A 25,411-nucleotide genomic window follows, 5' to 3' on the forward strand; every position below is an offset into this window, starting at 1 on the left:
CTTTTTTCCAAACTAAACAAGCCCAGTTCATGAAGCCTGGCTTCATAGGTCATGTTCTCTAAACCTTTAATCATTCTTGTCGCTCTTCTCTGTACCCTTTCCAATTTCTCCACATCTTTCTTGAAATGTGGCGCCCAGAACTGGACACAGTACTCCAGCTGAGGCCTAACTAGTGCAGAGTAGAGCGGCAGAATGACTTCACGAGTTTTGCTTACAACACACCTGTTGATACAACCTAGAATCATATTTGCTTTTTTTGCAACAGCATCACACTGTTGACTCATATTCAACTTGTGGTCCACTATGACCCCTAGATCCCTTTCCGCCATGCTCCTTCCTAGACAGTCGCTTCCCATCTTGTATGTATGGAACTGATTGTTCCTTCCTAAGTGGAGCACTTTGCATTTCTCTTTATTAAACTTCATCCTGTTTACCTCTGACCATTTCTCTAACTTGCTAAGGTCATTTTGAATTATGTCCCTATCCTCCAAAGAAGTTGCAACCCCACCCAGTTTGGTATCATCTGCAAACTTAATAAGCGTACTCTCTATCCCAATATCTACATCATTGATGAAGATATTGAGCAGTACGGGTCCCAAAACAGACCCTTGAGGAACTCCACTTGTTATCCCTTTCCAACAGGATTTAGCACCGTTAACAACAACTCTCTGACTACGGTTTTCCAGCCAATTATGCACCCACCTTATCGTGGCCCTATCTAAGTTATATTTGCCTAGTTTATCAATAAGAATATCATGCGAGACCGTATCAAATGCCTTACTAAAGTCTAGGTATATGACATCCACCGCTTCTCCCTTATCCACAAGGCTCATTATCTTATCAAAGAATCATACGGTTAGGATTGTGTACATTTAACCCTATGGACTTCTCCTTAAAGAGAAGAATAATTTTAAAGTACAGATGCTGAGGAGCTTGATATTTAAAAAGTATCAGTATTTCCTATAAGCAAAAATAATAGGACAGGATTAAATCCATTGGTGCCATGAGAAATTTTATAAGCAGCCTTTAGAGCATTGAAATGCATCTATTACTTTTCAGAATCAGAAATGTAGGGTAAAAAGAGACCTAACAAGGCCATGTCATCCAGCCCTCTGTGTCAAGGGAGAGCTAAGTATACCTAAAACAGTGATTCTCAAACTTTTTGGTTTCTGGAGCCCTTTACATGCATAAAAATTTATGTGGAGCCCCAGCGGTCCACTGATTGTATGTGTTGTACCTATCGATCTTTCCAGTTTGTCAACTTCGCGGAGTTCCTGGAGATGTCTCGCAGAGCTGCTGGGGCTCTGCGGAACACAGTTTGAGAAACATTGCCCTAAAACATTCTTTCAGAGGGGTTTTCAGAGGGGTAGCCATATTAGACTGTAACTGGAAAAACTTTAAAAAAACAATGAATAGTCTAGCAGCACCTTAGAGACTAACAAAAAATGTAGATGGTATCATGAGCTTTCATGAGCACAACCCACTTCTTCAGATGAATGGTGTTTAAGGGGTCCAGTTTTCAAATAAATAGCACAGAGAGGGGATGGCAGGGGAAGCGGAGGGGGGGGGGGGAGAGGAAGGAAAGAAATTGTCAATTAAAGTTTCCATGCTAAATGAAGCAGATAATAATACTTAGTCCACTCTCTAAGTACTCTTTGTTGGGGTTTTTTATGTCATTAGGATGTGGAATATAGAGGGCTGTCCAGCCAAGGGTCTTTGTTTAGACTTCTGTTGTAGGAATCAAACTTGTAAATGAAATTAAGTTCTGTAGCTTCCCTGTTGAGCTAGCTTTTGAAATTGGTTTGAAATAATATAGTGACTTGGAGATCCATTAATGAGTGCTCAGGCAAGTTAAAATGTTCCCCAATAGGTTTCTGTGCGTTTCCTTTTCAGATATCTTGATAAGTGTATGTTTAACCTGTTCTTTAAAAACTTTAAGAAGGATTCCACAACCTCCTTAGGTAACCTGGTCCAGTGTCATCTTATCCTTTGTAGTTTGAAAGTTTTTCCTATGATCTAATTTAAATCTTCCCCATTACAAACTAAACTGATTACTTCATGTCCACAGGGGGAAAATCAAGGGCAAGAATTAACTCTTGTCTTCTTTACAATGTGGCTGTGTCTAGACTGGCAAGTTTTTCCACAAAATCATCTGCTTTTGCAGAAAAACTTGCCAGCTGTCTACACTGGCCGCTTGAATTTCCGCAAAAGCACTTTTTGCGGAAAAGCGTCCATGGCCAATCTAGACGCGGTTTTCTGCAAAAAAGCCCCGATCGCCATTTTTGAGATCAGGGCTTTTTTGCGGAAAACTGTACTGTGCTGTCTACACTGGCCCTTTTGCGCAAAAGTCTTTTGGAAAAAGACTTTTGCCCGAATGGGAGCAGCATAGTATTTCCGGAAAAGCACTGACGATCTTACATGAGATCGTCAGTGCTTTTGCGGAAATTCAAGCGGCCAGTGTAGACAGCTGGCAAGTTTTTCTGCAAAAGCAGATGATTTTGTGGAAAAACTTGCCAGTCTAGACACAGCCACATTGTAAAGAAGACAAGAGTTAATTCTTGCCCTTGATTTTCCCCCTGTGGACATGAAGTAATCAGTTTAGTTTGTAATGGGGAAGATTTAAATTAGATCATAGGAAAAACTTTCAAACTACAAAGGATAAGATGACACTGGACCAGGTTACCTAAGGAGGTTGTGGAATCCTTCTTAAAGTTTTTAAAGAACAGGTTAAACATACACTTATCAAGATATCTGAAAAGGAAACGCACAGAAACCTATTGGGGAACATTTTAACTTGCCTGAGCACTCATTAATGGATCTCCAAGTCACTATATTATTTCAAACCAATTTCAAAAGCTAGCTCAACAGGGAAGCTACAGAACTTAATTTCATTTACAAGTTTGATTCCTACAACAGAAGTCTAAACAAAGACCCTTGGCTGGACAGCCCTCTATATTCCACATCCTAATGACATAAAAAACCCCAACAAAGAGTACTTAGAGAGTGGACTAAGTATTATTATCTGCTTCATTTAGCATGGAAACTTTAATTGACAATTTCTTTCCTTCCTCTCCCCCCCCCCCTCCGCTTCCCCTGCCATCCCCTCTCTGTGCTATTTATTTGAAAACTGGACCCCTTAAACACCATTCATCTGAAAAAGTGGGTTGTGCTCATGAAAGCTCATGATACCATCTACATTTTTTGTTAGTCTCTAAGGTGCTGCTAGACTATTCATTGTTTTTTTAAAGTTTTTCCAGTTACAGTCTAATATGGCTACCCCTCTGAAAACCCCTCTGAAAGAATGTTTTAGGGCAATGTTTCTCAGCCTTTAGAGCATTGAAATGCATCTATTACTTTTCAGAATCAGAAATGTAGGGTAAAAAGAGACCTAACAAGGCCATGTCATCCAGCCCTCTGTGTCAAGGGAGAGCTAAGTATACCTAAAACAGTGATTCTCAAACTTTTTGGTTTCTGGAGCCCTTTACATGCATAAAAATTTATGCGGAGCCCCAGCGGTCCACTGATTGTATGTGTTGTACCTATCGATCTTTCCAGTTTGTCAACTTCGCGGAGTTCCTGGAGATGTCTCGCAGAGCTGCTGGGGCTCTGCGGAACACAGTTTGAGAAACATTGCCCTAAAACATTCTTTCAGAGGGGTTTTCAGAGGGGTAGCCATATTAGACTGTATTTCATGTCCACAGGGGGAAAATCAAGGGCAAGAATTAACTCTTGTCTTCTTTACAATGTGGCTGTGTCTAGACTGGCAAGTTTTTCCACAAAATCATCTGCTTTTGCAGAAAAACTTGCCAGCTGTCTACACTGGCCGCTTGAATTTCCGCAAAAGCATGTAAGATCGTCATCTCAAAAATGGCGATCGGGGCTTTTTTGCAGAAAACCGCGTCTAGATTGGCCATGGACGCTTTTCCGCAAAAAGTGCTTTTGCGGAAAAGCATCCTGCCAATCTAGATGTGCTTTTCCGAAAATACTTTAAACGGAAAACTTTTCCGTTAAAAGCATTTTCGGAAAATCATGCCAGTGTAGACGTAGCCCAAATGTACATCCCTTTTCAATCTTCTTTTCTTTCAAATTTTCCTTACAGGTCAAGTTTTCTTATAAATTTATTGCTGTCCTCTGGACTCTGTCCAGTTTGTCCGCAGCTTAGTTAAAGCATGGTGCCCAAATCTGGATACTTCAGCTAAGGTCTTTTTAGAACAGACTAGTAGAGTGGATCAGTTACTTTGCCCAGCTTACATGCAGCACTCCTGTTAATACAACCCAGTGTGCCTTTTTTACAACAGCATCACACTGTTGACTCTTGTTCAATTTGTCATCCATTAAAAACATCTTTTCTGCAATACTGCTGTCTTAACTAATCATACTCCATATTTTATTTGTGCATTTGTATTTTCCTTTCTAAGTGCAATTTTACACTTGTCATTATTGAATTTGGTATTATTGATTTCAGATTAGTGTTCTAATTTATCAAGATCATTTTGAATTCAAATCCTTTCTCCTGTTATAAGAGAATATTGTTGAAAATGGGTAACTTCAACACACATGAACCAATTTTGTTTCAGCACATAAACAGAACAATGCAGGTAAGGGAGGCTCAATTCCATACCCTTTCTGTAGATAAATCTAGAGAAATCAATGCACGTTTGAAATTTTGCCAAAGAGCAGAAATGTAATAGCAGAAAGCTCTGACTGCCTACCAGTTAAATTTTCTAAACAAGATACATATTCCTCTATGGAAATGCTCTGCAATCTGCTAACCAAACAGCTGGGCTGGGAAATGGGCCAAAAATTAGAAAACACACAGGACAGAAGTCTTAATTGGGTCTCTGGTGACAGACAGATACAGATTATTTTTTGCTCGAGCTAGCACGCTAAAAATAGCAATGTGGACACTGTGGGGTGGGCAGTGCCTTGGGCTAGCCACTGGTGCTCAGATCCAGGGTGTTTGGGTAGGTTTAAACTGGGGTGACTAGTCTTTGCTGCTTCCCATGCAACATCCACAGTGCTGTTTTTAGCATGCTAATTCAAGCTGATTCAGTGCCAGTCAGTCTAATTGTACTGGCAGGCACGCTTCCAGCTGCAGTGTAGATATACACTTTGAAGTCAATAGGTCTACTTGCTGAGTCCGTATTCACTGGTTTGAGTGGTTACACAGAGCCTTTCATGTCTCATCATCAGTTTCTCAACAGTTTTCAGTAATGTTTATGAATATTTAAAAATAAAATTAAAAACAAACATAAAAGTTTAGAAACGAATGGTCTGTCAATAAAAAACACTACCTTTTATTCCTCCAAACTCTCTCTCTCCTCTACTCAGTCTCTTTCATTTGTCTTTTCTTTCTGTCTTTCTATTTTTCAGATGAGTTGGGAGGTCATAAACTCATACTGTAATAAATGTCCTGATCCACCAAAACACTTAAGCTCACATGCTGGTGCTTTGCAGAAACAGTCCTAATTTCTCTAAATTAAAAAAAAAAAAAAAAAAAAAATCCTAGCATTTTAAAGCTTCTGTGGAAATTTATGGCCAGCCTGATATTTTTGGTGTAATAAAAATGAGGGGAGACCATCAAAGATGGAAGTGAATACAGTGTTCCTCCAGCAATAGCTGTGAAATAAAGCCCACTTTTACATTTGTAGGGTTAGATAATGATTTACATACACACTTTGGCTGTGTCTACATTGGCACCCCTTTCCGGAAAAGGGATGCTAATGTAGACTTCGGAATTGCAAATTCCGTGGGGGATTCAAATATCCCCCACGGCATTTGCATTTACATGGCTGCCGCTTTTTTCCGGCTTGGGGATATGCCGGAGAAAAGCGCTAGTCTAGACGTGATTCTCCGGAAAATAGCCCTTTCAAGTAGGAATAAGAGATCCTCCGGAAAAGGGCTTATTTTCCAGAGAATCACGTCTAGACTGGCGCTTTTCTCCGGCTTATCCCCAAGCCGGAAAAAAGCGGCAGCCATGTAAATGCAAATGCCGCGGGGGATATTTAAATCCCCCGCGGAATTTGCAATTCCGAAGTCTACATTAGCATCCCTTTTCCGGAAAGGGGTGCCAATGTAGACACAGCCAGGCTGTGTCCAGACTCCATGCCTCCGTCGACGGAGGCATGTAGATTAGCCAGATCGGAAGAGGGAAATGAAGCCGCGATTAAAATAATCGCGGCTTCATTTAAATTTAAATGGCTGCCCCGATCTGCCGATCAGCTGTTTGTCGGCAGATCGGGAGAGTCTGGACGCGATGCCCCGACAAAGAAGCCTTTCTTCATCGACACAGGTAAACCTGGTTTCACGAGGCTTACCTGTGTCGATGAAGAAAGGCTTCTTTGTCGGGGCATCGCGTCCAGACTCTCCCGATCTGCCGACAAACAGCTGATCGGCAGATCGGGGCAGCCATTTAAATTTAAATGAAGCCGCGATTATTTTAATCGCGGCTTCATTTCCCTCTTCCGATCTGGCTAATCTACATGCCTCCGTCGACGGAGGCATGGAGTCTGGACACACCCCCAACCTCTTACAGAGAATGGAATGTACTCAGGGTCTCTGGACTTCTTATAATACTTCTGCTGTAGTTGCTTATGATATTGGCATTGCATACATATGTGGACCACACTCTTACTTAGGCAAACCTTGTGTTGAATTAAATGGGAACTTTGCCCAAATAGAGACTGCAGGGGTGAGACGAGATTGTGCCATGATACAGCTCCTCCCCAGGTTGCCTACCAAGCTACAGAGTGGGAGTGTGGTCTCAGGAAACCCGGATTTTATTCTCAGCTCTTGTATAGGCCCCTTGGAAAAGTCACTCCACTTTCCTATGCCTCAGTTTCTTCTCCCACTCTTTGTCCATTTTGTCTGTTTGGACACTAAAGTTTGAAGCAAAGCCTGTTGCTTATTATGGGTACCTTCTGGGTTTAGCACAATGGAACCCTGATTTTGTTTGAGACCTAAACAGAATAATAATAATAATAAATAATAAATAATAATTAATAATACAGAATGAACAAAAATTTATTTCAAGAGTTTCTCTTGAGAAAAGGTTTGGCTCCCAACAGTTTACAGCTTAATCCGGCTAGATGCTGACTTTAGTAAGAGTGTCAGATGCTTAGCAACTTCATAAGATTGGACCTGTAAGGTCGGAGCCAAAGCCTTCTGAAATCAACAAAGACTGTTATTTTCTTCAGTAGGTTTTGGATCAGCCGCTAATGGATACATGTTATATTCATGTCCTCTTTTCTCAAGTAATGTTGCCCTCTTGTTTTCATTATCATTTAAATTGATTTTCCTTAATTTCATTTGTCTTTGTGCATGTGTATTTCATTCACAGATTGTACTCAGATTATCTATACTTTGCAAGTGTGAATAAATCTGCAGAAGACTTTCATGAAAAAGTGGCAGAATCCCTGCAGCTGTTTGAAAATTGCATGTTGGATTACTCACTGAGAGCCTGTGTCTACAACAACACCCTTAACAATGCCATGCCTGTATGTATTTCCAAAAATGTTTTATTCCTTGCTTAAACAACAGTACATTTTGTCTGGATTCTTAAAATACCAGGATCCTTAATAAAATAGTAATAATAGTTATAATTATACTCAAGATGTGGTTTAATTTGTCACTATAAAAAACCCTTTCTTTTTTTAAAATTGGTGACAAAAAATAGATTCATGCATGTAAAAACTGATGTGCTTCCTCAGCTGTCTTTTCAGACCGTACCCTGATGAATGCCGACAGTCATAATGCATTCTTTCTAGTGTGCAGGAGCATGAAGAGCACATTTAGCAAAGATTACAGTTTAATCTTTACTTGCAAACCTACCCAAAAAATAGCTCTGGCAAAGATAAGGCAATTTTCAAACTTCCCGTAAGAATACATCATTTATGCTGGATTTTTTTTCCTCAAGAAAAGGCTATTGATAGCTAGATTAAATGCTCTCCCTCTCTCCTTTAAGCTGTGCACAGCAGAAATTGAGAAATCTATTACATAAGATGTTGGCAAAGAACACAGCTAACTCTCAGTGTTGATTGTTCCAAAATTCAAATTTTACTGTTGCTTTTTTTATATTTCATTTGAGGATGAGGAAAGGGCAATACATAACAGTATTTCATCTTTACTGTGGGATGTACTTGTAAAGTAACAGATCAGTGTGATCCAGACCTTTGCATTCCATTTTCTTGATTGGAGTGGAGGGATACTTTTCTTCTCTTTCTCCAGATTGCATCATGCATCATAGGCTCTAGCCAAAGCCCACTGAAGTCAAAGGAAAGCCTTTCCCATACTGGGAATGGGAATCAAGCTCCATATACCATAGTGCTGCTATTCTGATCACACTGAAATAGAATATTAAAGAGAGAGGGAAGCTTTTTATTTCATTTAAAGTTATTTTGTAATGTGGTATTATGCTCCCATGTCTCTGGGGGCTACAGTTTAATGCTCCACAAGATGAAAGTCCCCTCTGCCACTTGCTTTGGCTATGACACACACAGAGACCATTCCCAAGGTCTGGTGGCGGCCTTGCCAGCTGATCATCCGTACAGGGCTGGTTTCTGCTGGAATGCTCCTGCAGGGAGCTCAGTTTTCCTAACCTGTACACCCTCTTATTATAATGTGATTCTGACTGTACCTTACTAGCATTTACACGCATAGTGCACCTTGCAGTTATGGCATAAGTTAGAAAAATGTGACTACCAGGTACCTTGTAAGCAAACAGTTCATTTTTTGTAATGTCACCTATTGGTACATTTTCCCCTGTAATCTTGTGTAGCATAGTGTCATTCTTTGGTCATCTATTTATGTCAATCACATCTTAAGCCTGTAGCCTAGTAAGGTTAAGCTGACATTTTACAGGTTTCAGCCTGTAGGCCTTGGCTGTGTCTACACTGGCAAGTTATTCCGGAAAATCAGCGCTTTTCCGGAAAAACTTGCCAGCTGTCTACACTGGCCGCTTGAATTTCCGGAAAAGCACTGACGATCTAATGTAAAATCATCAGTGCTTTTCTGGAAAAACTAAGCTGCTCCCGTTCGGGCAAAAGTCTTTTTCCGGAAAACTGTTCCGGAAAAGGGCCGGTGTAGACAGCACAGTACTGTTTTCCGCAAAAAAGCCCAGATTGCGAAAATGACGATCGGGGCTTTTTTGCGGAAAAGCATGTCTAGATTGGCCACGGACGCTTTTCCGGGAAAAGTGCTTTTCTGGAAAAGCGTCCTGCCAATCTAGACGTGCTTTTCCGGAAATACTTTTAACGGAAAACCTTTTCCGTTAAAAGCATTTCCGGAAAATCATGCCAGTGTAGACGTAGCCCTTGTGTTTCAGCCCTACTTAACTTAGATATCTAATTACCACTTCTAACCACTGATCAGTCTTAATTCTACAGCTTAACTCTATTGAGCAGACAATGAATCTTTGTGATATAAAATATTAGTTAATCATAACATCACACAGTATATGAACAAAACTCTAAAATCAATGGCTGCAACAATCTCTTCCCCTCTGAGGCCAATTCTGAGTGTCTCCAGTCATGCCCACTCTGGAGTTGCACCACTATAATGCAATGCTTGTCAGTTCTCTCCCTAGAACAGATGCCATCGCATTGTGGCAAAACTACATTTGATGGAAAAATGGGCTTCCATTGCTCACAACTTCTTATTCCCCCAGGTACCCAGAAGTCAATATTTGTCCCACAGTTTATTCCTTGTCTTAGCACCTTGAAGAAAGTACTTCTGAAAATTAACTCCTTGTTCTTTCTTCTGAGATCATTTAGCTGTCCAGACAGCTACCAGTGGGCATCCTTAAAAAAGCATGGAACACTAGCCAGACTCATGAATGGACTTTTCAGCTTCCTCGCAAGCATATCTGACACAGTCTATATATGTGTATTTTGTTATATATTGAAAGAGTAGAATTTTTTTCTATGACACTGTATGTTGTGTGACTACAGCAGTATTCCTAAAAGAAAAGCAAGTACTATAGTGACTGCGTCTGCTGATAGGTAATCCTCTGTACAGAGAAAGGGCATACATCAGTTTATCTTCAGTTACCATCAATAGAAAATATAGAAAGCAAGGAAAGGGAAGGAGAGCTAGAGGTGTTAAACTCAAATGGGAGAGGCTGCATTTGCAGAGGATTCTTGGGAAAATGCTCAGTTGTACTGCATAATTTATAGGAAAAAAAGCAAGTGACTTTCCTGAAAAGGGGAATTTGTTTTGGAACAATAGGGGGAAAACACAGGCTTGTGTATCATGTCGTTTTTTCAGAGGTCCCAAGAGAAGTGAAGACGACTATCCTGAGCAAAACGGGGACTTTACATCTGAAGTTCTTCTTTCTGGATGAAGTGTTCAATGAGTTTCTGTTTGAGTTCAATGAGTAGTCCTGTGGCACCTGAGAGAGAGACATACACAGACTTGAGTTTTTTGTGTAGAAAAAAATGCTATAAAATCCAGCATCCCAGCCTACATTATACAACCGATACTGGGCTTTCACTTGCCCAGTACCGTTCTGTTGGGAGATAGAGGAATAAAGGTGAGGAATACATGGAGATGATTTGCTGTATGATTGTACAGTGTCTAGCTTAATTTAGCCCTTATCCTGCAATAGTGCAATATGTGTGAGGCTAATAATTAAAATAAATTATTTAGAGCTCATAGCATTCACATATAATGTCTTGTGTGGAGGGAAGCTTGCCCTACATGTTTCCATTCTATACAATACATACATAAGGGATTTTGTTATATAGGTTACCCAAGCAACCCAAGACTGATGTCAGGTTGCAGCTTTTAAGATAACCATAATTAATTTTTGGGAAAGGAACGGTCTTCTACTGAATGTTTGTTCGTTACCTGACATAGTGGATCATAATGATAATGAATGTGCCTCTGGGCACTACTGCGGTATAAATAATAACAAGCAGTTAATAAACTGTGGGCACTGTTTACTCAGAAAATATTCCACATAAAATCTGAGCCAAAAATAAAGACTAAGTTTGTAGCGAGACCTTTTGAATCACGATTTCTAAATCTCTCTGCTCAAAGACTGTTTTGCATATGCAAAATACAGATTGGACTTCCCTGGTCCAGCATCCTGGGGATCTGAACCATCCCAAATGAAGGCTTGCTGGATTAGGGGAATTCCTCTGCCGCTGACCTTCCAGGACACCGCCCCTCCCTCCGGGTGGCTTCGCTCCAGCCCTGCTGCTAAAGGGCTTTGGCTTGGCTCTGGCCCGCTGCTGCCAGCCAGCTGGGGCTCTCTGGAGACGGAGCTCCCCAGCTGCCACGGCTCTGCTTCTGTCCCACCTAGCTGGGGCTTTCCATGAACGGGGCTCTGTAGCTGCCTTGCTTTTTTCCCACCTGGCCAGGGCTTCCCATGGTTGGGGCTCCACAGCTGCCCCTCTGTGCCGCTCCAGGTTGATGCTCTGCGTCTGTGCCACACTGAGTTGGGGTGCCACGGCTACACCACTGTGCTGCATGGGGTTGGGGCTCTGCAGCTGCACCGCTGTGCTGAGACCAGCTAGGGCTTCCCAGAACAAGGCTGTCCAGTTCTGATGGCAGTGCTCCCCACCGCTGGACTCCTGACCAGCTCACACTTCCAGGTGCCGGGGATCACTGGTCCAGCAACATCTGTGATCCTTCCGGATCACAGATGTTGCCAGGGAGTCCCGGATATAGGAGGTTCAACCTGTAGCTACTTTAATGCAAATCAAAAGTTGTTTGCCATGCAAAAACTCAGGAATTAATATTTAAATACCAAAAAATGTAGATCTGCAGTTTTGAAAGTGCACATGCAGAGGCTGCTTTGGAAACTTGATTTTTTCAGTTTGAATAGACTTTGAGTCAGATTGCATAGATTAGTTTCTCTGCTTGTTGTCATCTCATAAAAGTAGAAACCAAAATATTCTGTTTGTGTTCTTGAGTTGGAATTTTAATTTAATAATATTCTGACAATTGTTGGAGGATAGGATTAATGTTCCTTTTGTGCTTTTCTGGCAACTGAGACAGCAAAGTGGGTCTTTTTAAATGGTTTCATGTTGTTTATTGATGTGTAAGTTGTTTTATAGATTAATTTTAAAAAGCTCTCAATTTTCGATAGTAATGATTCAAAACATTCATTCTTTCAGCAATACTTAGGCCATAACTGCCATTACAGAAGTCAAACTAAAAGAGCACAAGACTTTGTTGTCTGCTTTTGTCAAGTCTGTACTGAATATGACTCCGAGATGTACCAAATTTATCTTATCAAAGGCACCTGAGGCCACATTTTCACATTCTTCTGTTTCTGTGTCTGAAAGAATGATTATAAAAAACCAACACATAAGCCCAAACAAGCACTTGGGGTTTTAAGAAGCCTAGTCTGCACCTTTAAATGTTTGTTTAAACCCTTAAATTATTGTGCAAAATTATGCAAAAAATTGAGACCTGATTAAGGCCAGACTAAAAATTTGGCCCTTGACACAAAAGAGAATGATCATATTTTCCTCTATAGTATAATACAGAATGGCTGTGTCTACACTGGGCCACTTATTCCGGAAAAGCAACTGCTTTTCCGGAATAACTTGCCAGCTGTCTACACTGGCTGCTTGCTTTTCCGGAAAAGTAATGACGATCTACTGTAAAATTGTCAGTGTTTTTCCGGAAAAACTATGCTGCTCCTGTTCAGGCAAAAGTCCTTTTCTGGAAAAACTGTTCTGGAAAAGGGCCAGTGTAGACAGCAGAGATTTCTTTTCCGCAAAAAAGCCCCGATCGCGAAAATGACGATCGGGGCTTTTTTCTGGAAAAGCGTGTCTACATTGGCCACGGACGCTTTTCCGGAAAAAGTGCTTGTCCGGAAAAGCATCCTGCGAATGTAGACGCGCTTTTTCCAGAAATACTTATAATGGAAAACTGTTCCGTTTTAAGCATTTCCGGAAAAGGGTGCCTGTGTAGATGTAGCCTATAGGTCTTCTGTTGAACAGTTAGGGTATGTCTACATTTGCACCCTCTTTTGAGAGAGGGATGCAAATGAAGACATTCGAAATTGCAAATGAAGCCGGGATTTAAATATTCCACAATTAATTTGCATATTTGCGTTATGACGCTATTTTGAAATAGGATTATTTTGAAATAATAGACGCTGTTAAGATGCGGTTATTTCGAGAGAAAACCCTTCTGTTGAAATAACTAGTAAACCTCATTGTATGAGGAATAAGGGTTATTTCAAGAGAAGGATTTTCTCTCGAAATAACCGCGTCTTAACAGCGTCTGTTATTTCAAAATAGCGCCATAACGCGAATATGCAAATGAAGCACGGGATATTAAATCCTGGCTTCATTTGCAATTTCGAATGTCTTCATTTGCATCCCTCTCTTTGAAAGAGGGTGCAAGTGTAGACATACCCTTAGAGACTAACTGTTAGATGGTGTACTGCTAAGTCTATCAAGGTATTTTTCAATGCCCCTAATTTTAGTATCTGACCATCTATTTGGTTCTCTAGGAATTATTATTATTGACTGACAGGAGTATGATTTAATAGTACAGAAATCCTCTGCTTTCTTCATTTTAAGATAACATTGGTGACTTTTTCCTTCTGGATATTTGTGAGGCAGAATCTGTCAGGCGGAACTATTCAGGATTGATCTTCATAAAGCAAAACTTAACTGATTATCTCTTCACACTCTAACTGGTTTGAAAACCTGAGGGGTGTACCATAGCAATTCATGCCATTCTGTGCAGTAGTCCAACAGTTTAAGGATGGTGCAGATAGGATTACCAGATGGCTGAAACAAAAACACTGAACATCCCAACCCCCCCCAAGAAAAAACACCGGGAAAAAATTTTGTTGAAGGAAAAAAAAAGGTGTGGGGGGGGGGGGGACTCCAAGGACCTGGATCACTGCTAGGGGTTACCAGGTAGTCATTTAAAAACAAACAAAAACCCAGACATGCTTCATCGGGAGGGGGGGGAGGGGGCGGGGAGGAGGACCAGACAGGAAGGAAGCAGTGCTGGCCAGGAAGGGGGGCCCTGGAAACAGCTAATGGGGGGAAGCGGGGGGAACGGGTCTGGCCAGGGAAGATGGGGGGCCAACGGGAAGCAGGGCTGGTTGGGGGGGGGGGGGGTCAGGCAGAACGGGGCTGTCTGCAGGATATCCGGTGGGGGGCTGGCTGGGAATAAGGGGGCATGGGAAGCAGAGCTGGGGGGGGCAGCAGCGCTGGCTGGGAGGAAGGGTGGTCGGGAAGCAGAGCTGGCAGTGGGGGGGGGGGTGTGCAATGGCGCTGGCTGGGGAGATCAGGAAGAGGAACGGGCCAGCGGGAAGCGGAGCTGGGGAGGGTGCAGGGGGGCTGGCCAGGGAAGCGAGGGAGGGGAAGTGAGGGAGAAACAGCCGGCTGGGAAGGGAAGGGGGAGCAAATTGCCCGGCGGGGAGTGGGACTGACCTCGGGACTTGCTGCCTGTCCCGTGCAGGCTCTCGGCGACGCACGAGTGAGGAGGAGGCTTCTCCTCCTCCTTACACTCAACCGACTGAGAGCTCCCGGCAGCAATCGTGGCCCCGCCTCCCAGCTGGGACTTCCAACTGCTTCCCTGGCCCACGCCAGGCTTCCGTCCGGTGTGCAGCCGGAAAAATCAGAAAATACCGGACATTGCACATGTCCAGTATTTTCTGATTTTCTTTTTTTACCGGACAAAGCTCACAAATACTGGACTGGTCCGGTACAATACCAGACACCTGGCAACCCTAGGTGCAGATATTGTGAGTATCCTGACAGAATGCATTTTTGATAAAATAGAGGAATAAATTGTAACCCCAATATATCATAAGGTTTATAAGACACATTTAAAAGGTGCTGAGTGCTTTCAGCTACCATTGTGCGGACTCCTGTGCCTTTAGACTCTAGTGAAAGTGAATGTACTCAGCTATATGTCTAGCTTGAAATACCTGCATGAATGCCTATTCTGTTCAATGGTTGAAGGTCAGAGCGCTCTGCACTTAGCAGTACTGGAGCCTAAGCACACAGGCTCAGGCCCTTACTAAATTGAGACATAATTTACAAATATAGGGGTCCAGTGTGGAAGGATTTAACTATGTAAGTAGCCCCACTGAACTCAATAGACAACTCCATGCATAAGAGCGACATAATCAAGTTTAAAATGTTGTAGGCATCTTACTGTATTTTAAAAGTCTTCTAGATCAAATCCAAAATAGATTTTTCTTCTCATAGAGAACAGTGGAATGAATATTCATTGATTTTGATACAAGACAGTATAAATGAATTAACTCACCTCCTTTTGTTTGTTTTTTTGTAGGTAAGGCTACAGGTTGGCCTTTATGTTGTGTATCTCTTGGACTGGCTGACTGTTTTTGACAAAGATCAAATACTAGTTCTCCGTTTAGAGGATCATGCCTCCAATGTTAAATACACCATGCACATGGTGTTCCAGTTTCTGGATTTAGGTAGGCATCGTCTAGCTGGTTTGAGTGAAGTGCAAAAATCACATTTACTTTCTGGATTATTAATGCTTATGGAGAGAGATTCAAAATGTGAAACTGTGTGGATAGAAGGGCAAATTGTACTGTCCTAACTCAAGCAAGTTTTTTTTTTTTTTTGCAGGGGGCAGCACTCCAAAGTGCCTGTTGTTTTCAATGGGAGTTTTGGCTGAGTAAAGACAGTGCAAGAGAGTTTATAAAGAATTAAAAACTATATTAAAAAATCAGAAACACAGTACTCCATGCATGTGTTTAGCAGTTAGGGCTCAGAGTGTAAAATCCCATTTAATTAGGGCTGGAGTGGCTTCCCTCACCCCTCCTGCTGTGGATGAGCTGGAGTGACTCCTTTGTTGCAGATGGGGCTGCTTTGGCTGTGTTGGAGTGTCTCATCCACGGCACACCGGGGTTGGGCCTGCCGTGGGTGGAGGGTTGCTCCAGTCCCTCTGGTTATCCAGTAACTGGTAAGCCTCACCTGCTAACCATTAACATCCCTAGTTAGGGCCGATACTACTTCTCTTGATGTCAGTGCGAGTTTTTGTGATGGACTGGAGCCAGAAGCAAGAGCAGGCCCAAGCTCTCTAAATGATGCGTTTCACTGCTAGATAAGCCAATCCAAAATCTAATATAAAAAGCAGCATTTCTAGTATTGGGAGAATATGTTTTGGCTGTCATTTACTGAGACACGTATAGCTAATCATCAGAACAACACTGCAGAAAGAATGGTGCCTCCTATTTGTTAGGGGGAGGAGGAGTATATGTTTGCAAATTAACTGAGTTGAATCAAAATATTGGACTAAGTAATTGAATTTAACCTGAGCCCTGGTTTCTCCCATCCATGTTGCATTGAAAGAGGCCAGTGGTAGCAGAATGCTTAAGTACGATTCAGGAGAGAGAAGATTGGCTCTTGCATTAACAGTCCTCATAGCACCTATGCACCACTTCTAACCCATTGAAGTCCTTAAAGAGGGATGAAGTCAGATATAAGTGCTGCACTGTTTGAGTAGGTGAACTTCACTTTAAAAGGTATCAGGTGGCTCCTTCCTAAAATAACAAAGACCAGGAAATAAAATGAAATAATTGTTACCAAAGAATGCACATTCATGTTCAATAGCTTCAGAGGGGTTGCCGCGTTAGTCTGTATCAGGAGAACCTTAAACAGCAACAAATGGTGTCCATGAAAGCTCATGATAACATCTACATGTGTTGTTAATCTTGAAAGTGCTACTAGACTATTAGTTGTTTTTTAAGTTTTTCCTGCACATTAATGGTTATTTTTACTGTAATACTTGTTTCCTGAAACAAAAGCTCTACCTCTAGGCATGATATATATTTACTTATAGCACAGATGATTCATTGATATGAAAGGAAAACAAAGTATTTCCATGTATTCAAATTGTAATTTATTTTTCTAAACTAAACCCATAGACAATATTCTGGATAGGGATGAAAGCGAGTAGTTGAGTTGGCAGCTTGACTACTTGCTTCCCCCCCTTGCTGCCTTTTCATGAGAGGCAGAAAGGGGGGGGGGGAGTGAAACAGAAGGCAATGCTGACGGGAGCTGGCTTAAAAGCTGATTCTCCCCCAGCACTGTCTCCCTGGTGCCGCTTCCCCTCTGCCCCACTGCTGCCTCAAAGCTGGGCCCCCCTCGTGGACAGGGGCTGCTGCTGGAGCAGCCTCTGTTCGCAGCAGCCAGGTCTGACCATGGATAGGGGCTGCTGCAAGGGCAGCCTCTGCCTGTGGCCAGCCCAGGCTGCTGTGAACAGGGTCTGCTGGACCTGGGACTGCTGCAGTTCTGCATTTTAAACATAGTAAGAGCCAGGTGGCTCTTACTACATTTAAAATGCGGATCCACAGTGATCCCGGCTCTGTCCTGGCTCACACTGGTCCGGGACCTAAGGCAGGAGGGAATTGTGATCTGGGACAAGGATCGGGGTGCTGAATCTGGGAGGGGATATTGGTACAGGAGGGGGGGCAGAGGTTTGGGTTATGTGGAGTGGGGGGCAGAAGGTTGGGGAAGGGAGGGGCTAAGGTGACAGAGGCAGGCTCTGGCCAGGAGATTTCCCAGGGTAATTCATGGCTAGCAGACCAGCATGTTTCTGAGGCAGCTTGTCTGCCTGCTCCACCTCTGTACAGGTTGCAGGAGTTGGGTGCATGTGTGAATAACTATGAGCCAGAGGGGAGTGAGGAGTGATGCTTCATGTGCTGCCTGTTATTCAAACAGGCAACTTCCATTGGCCAGCTTCTTGTCGGAAACTAGCCAATGGGTGTGCTGGGGGTGCGGGCAGCCCCTGAAGTCTTAGTTTCCCGCCTGCCCACCCCCTGCCCGGGCTCACAGTTGCAAAAGAGAAACGGCCTGGCAGCCGCTTTTCTGAGCGGCATGCGGGTGGGGCAAGGCGAGCAGGGAGCCTGCCTGGGGTGCTCTGCTGCGTCCTCAGGTCAGGTCTGATGGGTTGGTGGGCCAGATGTGGCCCATGGGCTGTACTTTGCCCAGGCCTGCCTTATTGACTAATTGTGTAGTTTATACAAATTGTATCGACTATACGATTAGTCAGTTACCTGCACCTTAACATCCTTAATTCTGGGACATAACCACTGCTAAAAAAATTCCATTAATCTTTTCTTGACAAACCTATTCACTTAGCCAATTACATTCTTTAATATGAATATTTTGAGAAAAAATACATTAAAATAGTTTTCTGTTCAATGCAGGGCCTATAAGTGAGAAACAAGAAGCTCTAATTACAAAGAGTCCTGCATCAAACACTAGACGGCCTGAGGACCGAAATCTGGGACCCATGTTACCAACAACAAAGGCGATCCTAAGAGACTTCTATAGGCCTTTTAATACAAAACTGGCACAAGTTCTTTTTGATGATGCATTTTTATGGAAAAAGACATAATATGTAAATTCACTTACACAAATACAGTTCTTTAAGGAGTTTTTATTTTTTAAAGTCTATTTTTGTGTGCACATATTTACATTTTATCCATTCCAAGAAAAAGCAGATCTAATGAGATGAGAGTTCTCTTTCTTTAGTGTACAATATTTCACGGAAGCTAAACCACATTTTCCTTGTGAGTCTGTAAAACATTATGCTTATCCATTTCTTTCCCCCCAGCAACAGAGTAGTGTGGAAATAAAATTGGAATGAAGGAGTTATTTTACACCATCTGGCTGTGGTTTCGAAGTTTAATCTTCTCTAAAACAGTACAATACATAATTAGCATTGATCTCTTAAAACTTCACTTATGTCATCACTTTCAAGGTATGTTCTTCCCTCGCTCTTTCCAAAGAAATCAAATATATCCATTAGCCACGAAAACATTTACTTGAATTGAATACAAAATTCTGTTTTAATACTGCAGTGCATCAACACATAGCTTGGAATCTGTTCACCCAGATTAAAACTATTGCTTTACATTAATTAATTAATTTGATATATAAAAGCATAACCAAGTGACTATACAGTGTCTGACTGCAATTAGGTAAATTCCCAAACCTAATTAATTCTTCTAGTATTTTACAGTTTGCAGTAAGAGAAGAATTGTATATTCAGTGCAAGAATGAGTAACTGGAAAATATAAACTTAAAGAAAAAGCTATACGTAGAGTATATATAGAGTAACATATTTACAAGTTTCCATTTGATTTTTTTAAACTGTTATTTATTTAAAATCAGATATGTAAAATTCATTCACATACATATTTTCTCAAGAAACCAATAATGGGTCTGATAATTAACTCCATTGATGTCAGTGGAAGTCTTATTTCAGTGGGATTTAGATCAGGCCCTACATGCATTACTATGTAATATTCCATTATAAAGACACATGTTGAATTTATGAAACTATTTAAAAACCTAATCATTAAATGTATATACTGGTACCATACAGTATCATGCATTGCAGTATAATGCTTTTCATTCTTGTAGGATAGATGCAGATAAACTGATTGAAGTTTCACACATTCCTTGTTTCCCTGCTGAGGCCATTTGTATGCATCTAGTCCAAAGCAAGTTCAGCTGTGCAATATTTCATGCTTTTTATTTAAAATACGGCAAACTACATTCACCTTTCAGTTATACTCACATAGCCTCAGTGAAGGAAGAATTTGGCCCAGCATATTCTAACTGTAAAGCTGATTTTTAAATAATCACAGTGGATGATAGTCAAAATCACTTCTTTTAGTATAGTTCCTTCTCAAGGGCTAGGATGATGTCTTCACTGAAGTGCATCCAAACTGGATCAACTAAAGCTGATGCACCAAAGTCCAAAGAACCGGTTCTAACCAGTATATTGTGCCCTTATTTTTTAATACTGTCATTCTGATCTTGTGCCTGTGTCCATAGTAGAGCTGGCTGAATAATAATAACAAAAAACCAGATGTGTAAATATATTAGCAAATAATTGTACTGACTTCACTGCATTGCTGTTTGTGGGGTCATATTATTTATTATGTACCAATCCTCCTTTGTTCACAAAACCTGAACATTTCACCAATGATTCTTCATGTGAAAATTCATGCCAGAAGTTCATCACTGCGTAGTCACTATTGGCAAATCTCCTGTTTAAAAAGATTCATTCATCGAATAATTAGGGAACAGAAACAATACCATGAGATGCAGGTGACCCATTCTCATACCACAAATGTTAATAGTTTACAGAGGCAAATTAGGAGAGCTAGTATGTTCTATTGTACTGACTTCTGGTGGTGAAAGAGACAAGTTTTCAAGTCTACACAGACCTCTTGTTTAGGTCAGGAAAAAATAGGTTATAAACATATATTCAAAATTGTTTATGAGAACTATTCAGTGAATATTTATGAATATTTGACATATTTGCTGAAATAATGTATGAACAGACATAGGTCTAAATAGGTCTATTTTCAACAACTATTATTTTACATTGAACAATGTTGTCAGTCCTATTGTATATCAGAGTCAGTAATCTGTTGTCAGAAAGGCAGATGAAAACTACAAAAAGCATTTTTCTTGGAGAGTTCATGGTACCAAATTAGATTTTTCACTAGTTTTCATTCATTTGTCAATAGCACAGATCTTGCACTGGTGGTACAAAATTTACCAGTGCAAAGATATTGTTTTTAGCACTTTGTATCAGGAATGACTACATGACCAAACTGTATTGAACTGGACTGTACAACATTCATCTATGCTGAGCAGTGCTAGCTCACATGATTAGTTCCTTTGAATTCAGTGGTTGTAAAAGGGATTTTGGGCAAGAGGCAATGACTTCCACTAGTGGTTAGGGCTCCTGGTGGCTGTTATACCCAATGGTTCATCTCTGGTGACAACCTCATCTAGTGGGTGCAGGTCACAAGCAGCAGCTTTACCTAATGGATACAGTTGGTGGGAACTCAACTTCGTGGGTCCAGTCCACAAACAGCAGCTCTTCCTCGTGGGTTCAGATTCCAGGCAGCAGCTCTACAGACAGAATGGATACAGTTCCTGGCTGGGGAAAAGCAACCCGAACATTCCTGCTCTACTGGGTTCCTACCTGGCAGGCTGGTTCAGCTCCGCTCACCCTCTGGTATCTTGTGTCAGCCTCAACTAAGCTTCTCTGGGTCACTCCCTTCTGTATCCCAACTGACTGCCATCTGTCTCTGGGTATTGCTGCCTTCTGGACTTCCTGCCCTAGTCCCAGCTGTGGGCCATAGTCCAAATCACAGCCTAACCTTTAGTGATCACAACCTTTGTAGTAAGTCTTATTTGCCCCCAGCACCATGTTGAGGCATTGTTCAGTTGTAACCCATTGATCAGAAGAACCGACGCTACTTGTTCACCAACATTATTTCCCACAGCACCCTGACTTTGTGTGGATATTGCCTACTCTCGTGTGGACAATAATGGGACTACAGCCAGAGACCTCTTGGGTCGCAGCCAGATCATGTACAGCAGCGTATGGGAAAGATACCAGCTGGTAATTGGTACAAAGATTATTGATTCAAAAATGGGAAAAGGAAAAACTAGCATACTCTGAAAATAGATGAAGATTTGAAAAGATCAGATTTCATTTGTGCTCAAAAGAAGGACTGCTAAATGTACACAGACTGGGTCTCTGTTGAAGTGTGCCTTTTTTAAATGTAAAAATGAAAAATGTCCCAGTAGGAATCTGAGAAAAGCTAGGATGTTTTAAGGTTATCATCATGCATTTGTTCATGATTTTATGTCCTAAAGCAACACTGAAGATGTACTGCTGTACTCCAGCAAACTGTGTACTTTATCAAATGCTAATAATGGTCATTTATGATTTCTCAGGTTACTGTAGTAACTAGGAAAATGGAAGCTAGGCTGATTTTATTGCCCCATCTCTTCAGGTACCGCCTAAAAGTGACATCACAAATTAGAACAGCATCACATAAGATTGTGATATCACATGGTAAAACAGTAGGAGCAGGTCGATGAAGTGGGACTTTTCCATTTATGTGCTGAATTCACTGTTTGTTCCCAGGACTGAAAAAGAAAATATGAGACTAGTGTCTCTCCCCATAGAATAGCATTTGGTAAATTAGTGTTCTTCAAAGATGCCAGACTGACGGTTCTCGAGATCCAAACCCTGTCTTTTTCACCAGAGAACAAGTAAACTATGGGTGGAATCATACCAGCTTCCTGGCGTTGCCTATCCAGGGACTTGAAGCCTGACTTGGCAAGAAGCCGCTATGGGTCAGAAGATGAATAGTTCAGTTCCCGAGATAATTCACTCTTTGTTCCTCTGCTGGACACTAATTCAAGGATGGTAACTTTCTGACACTGTGGATGGGGGGTTGGATTCTAAGAGGTAAACCAGATGAGGAAAGCATAAGTGATAGTGCTATTTGCTCTAGCACAGAACCATCCAGCAACTCCATACAATTTAAAATTTGTATGTATTTTCAGTATACTGTGTTTTAAGGCTTGCCAAAGTGTCAGTGGCTTTTTGCAACTTGAAGAAAATGGAATATGTATATCTCACCTACTGTTTTCACTTACTCCCCTGAAATAATAGTAATCAGGAAAGCCATAACTATCAGGAAAGCCTGGTTCCTGAGTCACTAATGAAAGGGACACTTCCAAATGTTTTTATTATGGTGCAGCCAAACTGCAGGAGAATGCAAAATATGTTTTCTGTAAGATCCTCGACATTAAATCTAAGAATTTTTGATCAGTTGGAAAAATGAAGTAAACACACAACAAAAAAGCCTTGTTCTGAGATAAACAAACTTTCTTATTTACATTAAAAATGATACATTGCTGTCTATTGATTCCAGTGTTGAGACTTGTATGTTTCAGCTTAATAAACAATTAAGTTGTTACAGCTTTGAAAATGTCTTCCTGTCGAGAATTAATGCCATTCCCAACAAAGGCAAAGCTCCAGACAAGACAAAACTGTGTGTCAGAATGTGATTTACATAGATGGAACATGTAAATCGAATACAGGCATATTTAATATTAACGCTGTACCATGTGACTCTCTCTTGTAAGATGTTTGAAATATGGATCACAGTTAAGAGAAAATACTTATGTTGCAGTGCCACCTTATGGTCAACAAGGGGGAAATACTGTCCAATGAACCCACTTCAATTTTCTCTAAGGATCAGTATTTCTCTTTACACAAATGTGTGCAAAACAGGAATTTATTTCTCAACTCTGTGTTTGCAGGAGCTGGAAAAGGCACAGAACATGTTTAATTACTGTAAATTAGTGAATATAACATGCATCCAAGTATAACATGCACTCATGTATTACCCACAGTTTTTCTATCATGTGTAAAAAATATATTAGAATGCCCATGGACGGACGTAACCTGCAGAGACTTCTGCTGCCTTCATAAAAGAATCTGGTGATGCTGATTTTATTATGTTGATCTTGTCTTCTTGTAATATGAGTAAAAATCAAATTGCATAAGACGCGGACATATATACCCCACGGGGAGTGGGGGGGAAGCATGGTAGGTAAAAACATGGACAACCCACGGGCTATATTTGCTAATTCACAGTACTCTCATGAGGTCTCTGATACAATAATGTTTAACATTTAAGAGATTTAATTCAGCCTTACTAGTGCAGAAAGATTTAGATTGCACATCCTTCCAATGATGGAGACCCATGCACTGGTGAATGACATGCAGTGTTTGCACAGTGGCTCTTCACTGGGGTGGGAGGGGAAAGCTAACTTTACAATTTAGTTCAGGCTCCTTTGGAACTCTGCCAGGAGATAATGTCTGGGAGACGAGCGAAGTCCATTTTTATCCATGGGTGGTTCCCTTTCAAGGAGGTCACAGCAAGGCACAGCACGCTGCAACAAAATTCTTTCCAGTGGCCTTTCCACACCACAGGTCTTTGTCCCAAGATTCCATTGGTATACTCTACTGTGAGCACAAGCCAAACTCACTATGCAGCAGTGTTTACACATAGGATGTGATCCCGTAAGAACACAAGGAGTTTGTTCCAGCATCAGTTATGTCAGTGGGAGCTTGGACGCTGGCAGCAGCTAGCACCTGGAGTTCCCCTGTGCAATCAGAGGGGAGTTCCATGTATGTGTGGCTGGGCAACCACAACAGGCACTGCAAGAGCTTTGCTATCCCTCGGAGAGGTAGGCAAGCATGCAGCAGAAGCAGAAAAACGGCTGTCCAGGGAGGTGCCTTCAAGTGTGTCTCTTGGCTAGGCTTCGGCAACAGCACTCGGAAACAACTGGTGACCTAAAACCCTGGCTGAACTGGTTCTGGGTGAGAGAGCGTCCAATCAATGTGGATGCTATCTTTCAAAAAAGTAGACCGCTTTTTCAACATGCTTTGGCAGTGTGAATGCTCTCTTTCAGAAGAAGTTTTTTTGGAATATCTGTTCCAGAAAAGTATCAGAGGGGTAGCCGGGTTAGTCTGAATCTGTAAAAGCGGCGAGGAGTCCTGTGGCACCTTATAGACTAAGTGAAGTGTAGGAGCATAAGCTTTCGTGGGCAAAGACCCATTTCGTCAGATGCAGGTAGTGGAAATTTCCTGAGGCAGATATAAATATGCAGGCCAGAATCAGGCTGGAGATGACGAGGTGGATCCAATCAAAGAGGATGAGGCCCACTTCTAGTAGCTGATCTGGAGGTGTGAATTCCAAAAGAGGAGAAGCTGCTTTTGTAGTTAGCAAGCCATTCACAGTCTTTGTTTAATCCAGAGTTGATTGTGTCAAACTTGAAGATGAACTGTAGCTCAGCAGCTTCTCTTTGAAGTCTGGTCCTGACGTTTTTTTGCTGCAAGATGGCTACCTTTAGATCTGCAATTGTGTGTCCAGTAAGATTGAAGTGTTCCCCTACAGGTTTTTGTATGTTGCCATTCCTAATATCTGGTTTGTGTCCATTGATTCTTTTACATAGGGACTGTCCAGTTTGGCCGATGTATATAGCAGTGGGGCATTGTTGGCACATAATGGCATATATTACATTAGCAGATATGCAGGAGAATGAACCAGTGACAGTATGGCTGATCTGGTTAGGTCCTGTGATGGTGTTGCTGGTGTATATATGTGGGCAGAGTTGGCACCGAGGTTTGTTGCAAGGATTGGTTCCTGAGTTAGAGTTATTATGGTGCGGTGTGTAGTTGCTGGTGAGAATGCTTCGGATTGGTGGGTTGTCTGTGGGCAAGGACTGGCCTGCCTCCCAAGGCCTGTGAAAGTGAGGGATCGTTGTCCAGGATGGGTTGTAGATCACTAATGATGCGTTGGAGAGGTTTTAGCTGAGGACTGTAGGTGATGGCCAGTGGTGTTCTGTTGGTTTCTTTCTTAGGCTTGTCCCGTAGCAGGAGGCTTCTGGGTACACGTCTGGCTCTGTCAATCTATCGTAGTTTACAGAATGCTTGTTGAAGATCTTGTAGGTGTAGGTCTCTTTCTGAGGGGTTGGAGCATATGCGGTTGTACCTCAGTGCTTGAATGTAAACAATGGATCGTGTGGTGTGTCCGGGATGGAAGCTGGAGGCA

General features: G+C 41.8%; 1 protein-coding gene across 9 annotated transcripts in view; it reads left to right on the forward strand.

Moving 5' to 3' along the window:
• CHST15 (carbohydrate sulfotransferase 15) overlaps positions 1 to 22,920 on the forward strand; it is a 93,871-nt gene extending 70,951 nt beyond the window's left edge. For all 9 annotated transcript variants that reach the window (XM_075935307.2, XM_075935306.2, XM_075935309.2 and 6 more), the window contains 3 exons: positions 7,340 to 7,496; positions 15,277 to 15,424; positions 18,167 to 22,920. In XM_075935307.2, coding sequence (XP_075791422.1) covers positions 7,340 to 7,496; positions 15,277 to 15,424; positions 18,167 to 18,357 — 496 coding nt within the window. In that variant the 3' untranslated portion in view covers positions 18,358 to 22,920. The remainder of the gene's footprint in view (positions 1 to 7,339; positions 7,497 to 15,276; positions 15,425 to 18,166) is intronic.
• Positions 22,921 to 25,411: the final 2,491 nt, after the last annotated feature.

Source organism: Pelodiscus sinensis, chromosome 8, assembly GCF_052426305.1.
Source record: "Pelodiscus sinensis isolate ZL-2025 chromosome 8, ASM5242630v1, whole genome shotgun sequence".
Taxonomy (NCBI): domain Eukaryota; kingdom Metazoa; phylum Chordata; order Testudines; family Trionychidae; genus Pelodiscus; species Pelodiscus sinensis.